The sequence below is a fragment of the Crocodylus porosus genome, unplaced genomic scaffold, assembly GCF_001723895.1.
Source record: "Crocodylus porosus isolate Cpor-Errol unplaced genomic scaffold, CroPor_comp1, whole genome shotgun sequence".
NCBI lineage: Eukaryota > Metazoa > Chordata > Crocodylia > Crocodylidae > Crocodylus > Crocodylus porosus.
The window spans coordinates 12,716,798-12,724,842 of NW_017728927.1; the positions used below are offsets into that span (position 1 = coordinate 12,716,798).

Below are 8,045 nucleotides of genomic sequence, written 5' to 3' on the forward strand. Positions count from 1 at the left end.
CCAGGCCAATAGCACAGCTTGCAGCATCTGTGAAATGGAGAAAGGGGAGTTTGGAAAAATCTATAAACAGTCTATTTCAGATAGACCATGCTGTTATAACCATGTTGTAACAAATGACCTTCACTTTGGTTTAATTGCAATGTTCCTTGTGTCAGTTTCCTGACTGGGAGTTATTGTTTAAAAAAAAAAAAAAAATCAAATAATTCTTTTTAATTGGATGTGGGTTGGTAGTGTGGGAAGAAAAGATTGGGGAGATGATACTGACTTAAGAGAAAGAAGTCCTTAGTTGCTGGAGAGATCTGTATCTGAGACGACTGGGTCAGCACTAAATTGCTTTTTGGACAAAATCTGGATTTTGGTAATCTAAATGCCGACAGATTAAAAATGGCTTAAATAGATGCAGTGGGGCTCAAGCAGTTAGCTGAAATATCCTTTTGACTACATTAATGTGGGAGAATGACTTGAATGCTCTGAATGGACCTTTTTGTTTTTTCTTGGTGAATGTGGGATTTGCCAGGAGAGTATGACCAAAAGGTTGGAAGCTGGAGTGTCATGTTGGCTGCCTTGGAAAGAAAACAATAGATGCAAGATTGGGAGTAGGTATTGAAGCTAGTTCTGGCATTGGCCACTTGGTAGTTATTGTATATTTGCCTGTTGTTATTGCTAGGTGTGTGTTTATATGCACTTGTCTGGGAGAACGTAGTGGTACAGCCAGCGCTCAGAGGCTTATTTCAAAGCCAAGGCTACGATCATGGATAACAAGCACCCTCCGTTTCAAACTCACTCCTGCATTTGGCTTTCTTGTGAGCAAGTGTGTGAAGATGAAAGGACTTGTGCAAATGGAAACATGCTGCTCTTGTAGCATGTGTTTTTTTTTGGTGAGGAGGGAGTACAGCTGGGGATGACTGCCCCAGCACTGACCTCTGCTCTGGTTTCGCACAGGGAAATCCTGACTCATTCAGGCTGTTCCCACTATTGTCTTCCTGAGGCTGCATCAGCTATTTTGTAGCTTGCACGTAAAGCCGGTGTGAGGAGGCATAGAGATGGTAGGGCTGTTTCCCAAGCCATATGATCTAGAATAGAGGTCACCAACTCCTGGCACATGCCAGAGTGTGGCACATGAAGCCACTTTGCTCAGCACGCCACAGCCATCCCAGGCTCTGGGCAGACCCCTGCCTCCAGCCACAGAGCCTGGGCTGCTCGCAACAGGCAGCAGGGAGACTGCAAGCAATTCCACTGGGGTCCATGTGGCCCTGAAAATGCTGACCCCAGCCCCTTTCCTGCTGTCAGCAATAAGCCCAGCCAAGGCTGCATGGACCCCAGTGCAGCTGTCTGCAGCCTGGGCTCTGGCTGGTGGCAGGAGTCTGCCCAGACCCTGGCCCAGTTGTAGTAGGCAGTCAGGAGGCTGCAAGCATCTGCACTGGCATCCGCAGAGCCCTGGCTTGGTTTGTTGCTAGTGGTGGATGCATGCGCACCTCTGGGCAGATGGCGGGGAAGGGGCCAGGGCTGCAAAGCCCCAACCAGGATCAGGCTCCTCATGGTCCCCCCCCGCCACCATCTGCCCCTGGCATGCCAGCATCTTCCAAGTTGAGGTTGCAGGGGTTTTGGCACTCTGCCCAAAAAACGTTGTCAACCCATGGGCTAGAAGCTTTGGGTTTTCTTTGGGTTTTTTGTTTTTTAAATCAATCTAACATTATTCTGTAAAAGTTCTGATGTGGGGAGGGGTTCTGTACCCTCGAATCCATGCGACTGCACTAAGCCATCTGTCACCTCTCTACAGATATCTCCAAGGTAACTGGGATTTTTGTCTTTCACAGGCCCTGTTGCTGTTGGGTGGTGTTGCCCTGTCCTGCCTTGCTTTGGATCTCCTCTTCCTCCTGTTCTACTCATTCTGGCTGTGCTGCCGCCATCGGAAAAGTGAAGAGCACTTAAATGCAGATTGCTGCTGCACTGCCTGGTGTGTGATCATAGCCACCCTAGTGTGCAGGTAAGTTTTTTCTATTGTCTGGAGGTGAAATGGGCATTCACTTCACCATTGCCTGTAGCTTCCAAAATGTTCACTTACCTGTTTTGTTTTTTGTTTTAACCATGGTGGAAGCAGTGCTCTACACTCTGAGTTAGAGTAAGTATACACAAGATTAACTCAATCCACATTAACAATCTTGAGTGCTTGGACCCATAAATGTGTCCAGTGGCCTTACTGTCTTCCCCAACAAAGCATCCTGCTGTGAGCTAGTCTGGCAGCTAAGCCATGCAGACTTGTAACAAAAATAAACCTCCACTCCTGATATTGGGAGCGTTGGCTATATAAACATCCCTTCCAGTCCTCCTGAAAGTGCTGTGTTACAAACCCTTTCTCCCAGAGTCTCTTGATTAGTGTGCATTACCCTCATGCCTAACGCTTCCCCAAAACATTGATGGTATTCTCAGACCTTGTACTTCCTTGTTGTGCAAAACTGCTTTAGTTTTGCCCAAATAAGACTAGGTCTTCATTTTCAGGTCGGTGTTGAACATGCGTAGCACGCTCACTTCTGGTGAACTGAGTGCCCTGTGTAAAATAGATGCTAAGTGCCTCAGAGAAACATTTGGCCTGGCATGAGGGAAAAGTGTAGCGCACATCTAGCAGTAACACACAGTATATTTTGCATCGGTTTGAGTGTCTCCTTTTACAGTGGAGAAGCTCAAATGAGGAATTCCTGGCCTATGAGAACACAAAAGGGCTGTATAGTAAAGGGGTGATGACTTCTGTCATTGCTGTTGCTTTCTTCTCACCTGACGGCAAAATGGTGGTTTGGCCTCCAATAGTCAGCATGGGTTGGGTTCCCTGGCAGGGGAGTAAGCTGTTCAGTTTGCCACATTGGCACAAATATGAAAATGTACCAAGGAAAGTAAAAAACTGCACAGTGTGGGAGCAATCCAGCAGACCATACCAGCACTCAGAAAGGTGGGCATGGATTTGCCTTCAAAAGTTGAGTCTCCATGCTGAGGGGAGTTGGGACTTTGGCGAACGGTGGATTCAGTTTGGGGCGCTACTGATTTACTGATCAGACAAATGTTTGGAATGGAAAGACAGACATAATATTCTCTTATATTCTTTAATATCTTAATATACTTTATTAATAAAATTATGTGTTGTTCTTTGCGGGCTATTACATGTACAAATCCAATTCATACACACAAAATCAAATTTGTGTGTGTAAAATAGCTTGCAAAGAATAAACCCCCAGTCTTGGTTGCCTGGCTCATTCTGATCCGAGGAGCTTCTGCTATACAAATATCTCCTCCGATCCCCTCCGAGTGGTATGTTCCTAACCCTTTCTTCCAGGAGCTGGAACCAAAGCTATTTATAGTTGTGCTGCTGCTGTAGGCTCTCCGGCTATTGTTATGCAACATATGTGTCCAAGGCAGCTGCGGCAGTGAGTTCTTGAACTGTATGGAAAGGGTGAGATGGAGCATTTGTGCAGGTTTGGTGTCTCCCAGAGCTGGCAGAAGGTTGAATTTAGAATATGAAAACATCAGAGCTCTTCAGCCTTGGATAATCTCAGTGCAGCTGTGGTTTCTTTATGAGGGGTGTAAAGTCATCTCCAGAATTTCCAGCATCTCCACCAGCTGCCTTTTTTAATCCTGGGTATCCCAAATGTTCACCAGGCATGACTTAAGGGTACATTTTTACAACAGACACATTTGTCATGCGTTGTCTTTCTCACTTGCCCTCCTCTAAAGGCATACTATGTAGCGAGAAATTCTTTAATTTTCGCCTCCAGAATAGATAAATAGCTAGTTAATTAAGCAGCAGTAGATCATGGCAATCCATGGTAAGTGAAGGTGCTGTCCAAATGCTGCTCACCCTCTATGAAAGCCATTGCCCATTAGCTGACACTTGGTAGCTCTCAAAGATGTACTGCTGAGTCTAGCTGCAGTGTGTCCTGTGACAAGCAGGAGGCCAAATAAGGTGGGCACACATCTGTTAAGATTGAGATGTTTGAGACATGGTACCCAATTCAAACTTACCTGCTGAGTGTGCCCCCCTGGAGGCGTTTAAAGAAATGAGGGTGCCAGACAAGCAGATGCTGGTATATTTTGAGGGTGATGGGGAGTAAGACTGCTCCAAATTACAGTCTGCACCTGCTGGAAAGGAGAATCTGTAACTACCATCTGGACTGCTCTAGAAGGCTGGAGGCTGGAGGAGCAAAGCCAGCCAAAGTGGGCTATTATTGTATGATACTGCGACATGCATTTTACATCTTGGGTGTCTGGGTAGTAAAAATCACATTATCACTGTCTGCCTCTTCTCAAAACATAGAGGTGAGGCTGACCACCCTCCTTCTAGCTGAGAATTCAGGAACTCTATGCTACGTAAACTTGCTAGGGAAAGATGGTGAAGTGTGTTCCATGAACCCTGCTGGGCACTGCCTTGGTCATTTCTGATCAGCATGTTGCTTAAGTTGCCAGTCTTTCCTACTGGGATTTATCTATTCTCTCTCTCCCCCGTCGCTGGGGAGGTGCACAGTTTTATGGAATAAACAGAACAGTGGGTAGTCTGAGTTGGTCACGGCCTTCTGTCTGACTGGAGGGAATTGCCCAAGTGGTGTAAGACGTGTGCTGCCTTCACACTGTGGTGGTGGAGGATGTTAAGCTGTAGAGCAGGGGTGGGAAAAACCATTCTATCTAGCCTGCAGGGCCCCTAAAATATTTGAAAACTAAAATTTATGTGTCCTTGGTTTCTGTTTTTAAAAAAAAAAAAAGGGCAGGGAAGGAGCTGGTGTGGAGCGCGAGGAAAAGCAGCCCCTTGCCCACCCTGTGGCTGGCACTCCCTGCTGCAGCCGCTCGCAGCCCGTGGAGGGCTGTCCTGAGCAGGCTCAGGCAGCCCCATGCGGGCTACAAGCGGCTGCAGCATGGGACGGGCAAGGGGTTGTTTTTCCTCCACACTCAACCCCAGCTTGTAACCCGGCCCCATGCCGGCTCTGGGCTCACCTATTGGGGTTGTGCCGCGGCAGCAGCTGCAGCCCCCCCACTAGCTGCCCTGGGCAGTGTTTACTGCTGCACGCCTGGAGCTCGTGCCGCAGTAGGCTTGAGGTGAGGCTGCCACTGCCACCTCTGGGCTGCCCAGCTGCTGAACGTGTGGACCTAAGATGGTGTAGTGCGTGGGTATTTGTGTGCTTGCTGCAGGCTCCTTTCTTTTGAAATATTCAAAAAATGAAAAAATATTCAAACTCATGGTGCTCAGGTGAAGTATCTGAAGACTGGAAGAAAGCCAATGTGGTACCTGTCTTCGTAAAAGGACTGTAAGTAGATCCCAGGAATTACAGGCCAGTCAGCTTGACTGCAATCCCCGGTAAGATTCTGGAGGAAATTATCAAGGAGACCCTTCTGGATAAGCCGGCTGAGGTCAACGTCCTGAGGAATAGCCAGTACGGGTTTGTCACAGGTAGGTCTTGCCTGACCAATCTCATCTCCCTCTATGACCAGGTGACGTATCACCTGGACAAGGGAGAAGAGATTGACAGCCTATATCTGGACTTTAAAAAAGTCTTCGATCTGGTGTCCCATGACCTCCATGGAAAAATTGGCCAGCTGTGGCCTTGGTTTTGCACCACAGTCTGATGGCTGGGAAATTGGCTCCAAGGTTGAACCCAGAGAGTAGTGGTCAGTGGTAGTGAATCACTTATGGTGCTCTGTGACTAGTGGAGTCTCCCAAGGCTCTGTCCTTTATGGGTTCTCATCAACATCTTTTATCAGCGATGTGGCCATTGGTGGCAGAAGCTCACTGGCTAAATTTGCCGATGACACCAAACTTTGGGGCATAGCGTACACACCTGAGGTCAGGCTAGTGATCCAGGTTGACTTGGATAAATTTAGTAAGTGGGTGGATACAAACCTGATGACGTTCAATACCAATAAATGGAAGGTACTCCACCTTGTGCGGGGAGTGGGGACCCACAGCATACGTGTAGGCTCAGCAGTGCTACACTTGCCAGCACCACAGCTAAAAGAGACTTTGGGGTCATGACTGACCACAAGATGAACATGAGCCACCAGTGCGATGGTGCAGCTGGTAAAGCAAACAAAATGCTGGCTTGCATCCATAGATGCTTCTCAAGTAAAACTCAGGATGTCCTCCTCCCCACTGTACTTGACCTTGGTGAGGCTGCAGCTGGAGTACTGCATCCAACTGTGGGCTCCACAATTCAGGAAGGATGTGGAGAAGCTTGAGAGAGTCCAGAAGAGAGCCACACATATGATCAGAGGGCAAGAGAATAGGCCTTATGAAGAGAGGCTGAGAGCCATGGGACTCTTCAGCCTGGAAAAGCACAGGCTCAGGGGGGACCTGGTGGCTGCTTACAAGTACATAAGGGGTGTACGTCAGGACCTGGGAGAACGTCTGTTCACCAGAGCACCCCAAGGAAAAACAAGGACCATCGGTCATAAACTCCTCCAAGATTGCTTTAAGCTGGACATAAGAAAAAATTCTTTACTGTCCAAGCCCCTAAGACGTGGAATAGACTCCCTCCAGAAGTGGTGCAGACACCTACTCTGGTCTCATTCAAAATACACTTGGATGCTTATCTTGCTTGGATCCTTTGACCCTAGCTGACTTCCTGACCCTGGGGCAGGGGGCTGGACTTGATGATCCTCGAGGTCCCTTCCAGCCCTAACATCTATGAATCCCAGGACTCCAGCTAAGAATCCATTTTAAAACCAACAGAGGTTCCTAGCCCTGTTGCTTCTGATACCAGCTTGCTATTAAATAGCCCATGTTAGAATTGCCCTGTGCTGAATCTGTCTCCACCAATTGCCTTTGTTACCTGGCTGCTGCTTACTTGATGACTTGGCTTGTCCAGTTATCTGGTGAACTCTTCATTTACAGTTGTTATAACAGGTGCTGGTTTTGAGCCTTTTGGCCAGACATGGCGCGTATTTTGTAAAGAATCCCCATATTCTTAGGCTCTGTGGCTGCAACTCAAGGTGCCAACCTAAATGATGGAGTTCAGCAGAAGTCATGGTGCTGAATGAGGCTGGAAGCCAAAATCTGTGCTGTATCAAGGGCGTCATTGGGAGGAAAAGCATACACATAAGTGGTGAAAGACTGCTTTCTCAGATGCCAGAAATAGCACTCTTCCCCCTGATACTGAAGTGCAAGGTGGTAATTAGACAGACAAATTAACATTTCTCCTGAGAACGTGAGGTTTGAAAGGGCTTCCGCTTATGAAGCTCCTGTAATTAAAGATGACTTCGTACAGTTAAATTATTCATTTCCAAAGATGCATTTTGAACTGGATAGGCTGGGGATTGGACACTCAGAGGCTTTCATACTGTATTTATCTTGCATCCAGAGAGAAATTCTTGTCTCTGCCACCATCCTTTAAGCATCCATCCTGCTCAGCAGCAGATAAGAACCCAGTAGATGTTCCTGTTCTCCACGAACAGATACTTGTCCCTTCTATGCAGGCTTTTGGTCTGTAATCTGGGGTCCCTCCTTGCATTCAAAGTTTTGCAGTGGCTGCGGCCATTGATTGACAGATTAAGTCAGTCTTGGCATCTTCAGTCTTCTTGGTCCTGTTCCATTTGGCTACTGTGTGCAAGTCTTGGGCTTACTGAAACTCTGTGCTAAACTTTAAAGTTTTTTCTCTGTCTACCCCCTAAAACACTAGGGGACAGTGGTGTTGACACCCACACAGTCAAATGGGTCACTAACTGGCTGGAGGGCCACACCAGAGAGTGGTGGTGGTGCGGCGCACCAGAGAGTGATGTGTCATTTTCAACCTGAAGGGATGTGGGCTCGGTCCTTGGGCCCGCACTGTTCAATATCTTCATCAGCGACTTGGACGAGAGGGTAAAAAGCACCCTGTTCAAATTCGCAGATGACACGAAGATGTGGGGGGATGTGGGCACGCTAGACGGGAGGAATAGGCTGCAATTGGACCTAGACAGGTTACAGGGATGGGCGGATGAGAACAGGATGGGTTTCAACATTGACAAATGCAAGGTGTTTGGGGGGGGGGAAGGGGGAGAACCAGCACCATACCTACAGGCTGGGGAACTCC

At 47.7% G+C, this 8,045-nt stretch overlaps 1 protein-coding gene across 1 annotated transcript in view; it reads left to right on the plus strand.

Annotated features, from left to right (window-relative positions):
- TTYH3 (tweety family member 3) overlaps window positions 1-8,045 on the plus strand; it is a gene marked incomplete at its 5' end in the record, with an annotated part of 92,659 nt that overhangs the window by 48,744 nt on the left and 35,870 nt on the right. Inside the window, one exon of the mRNA XM_019542153.1 lies at window positions 1,818-1,987. Within this exon, the coding sequence (XP_019397698.1) occupies window positions 1,818-1,987 (170 nt within the window). The remainder of the gene's footprint in view (window positions 1-1,817; window positions 1,988-8,045) is intronic.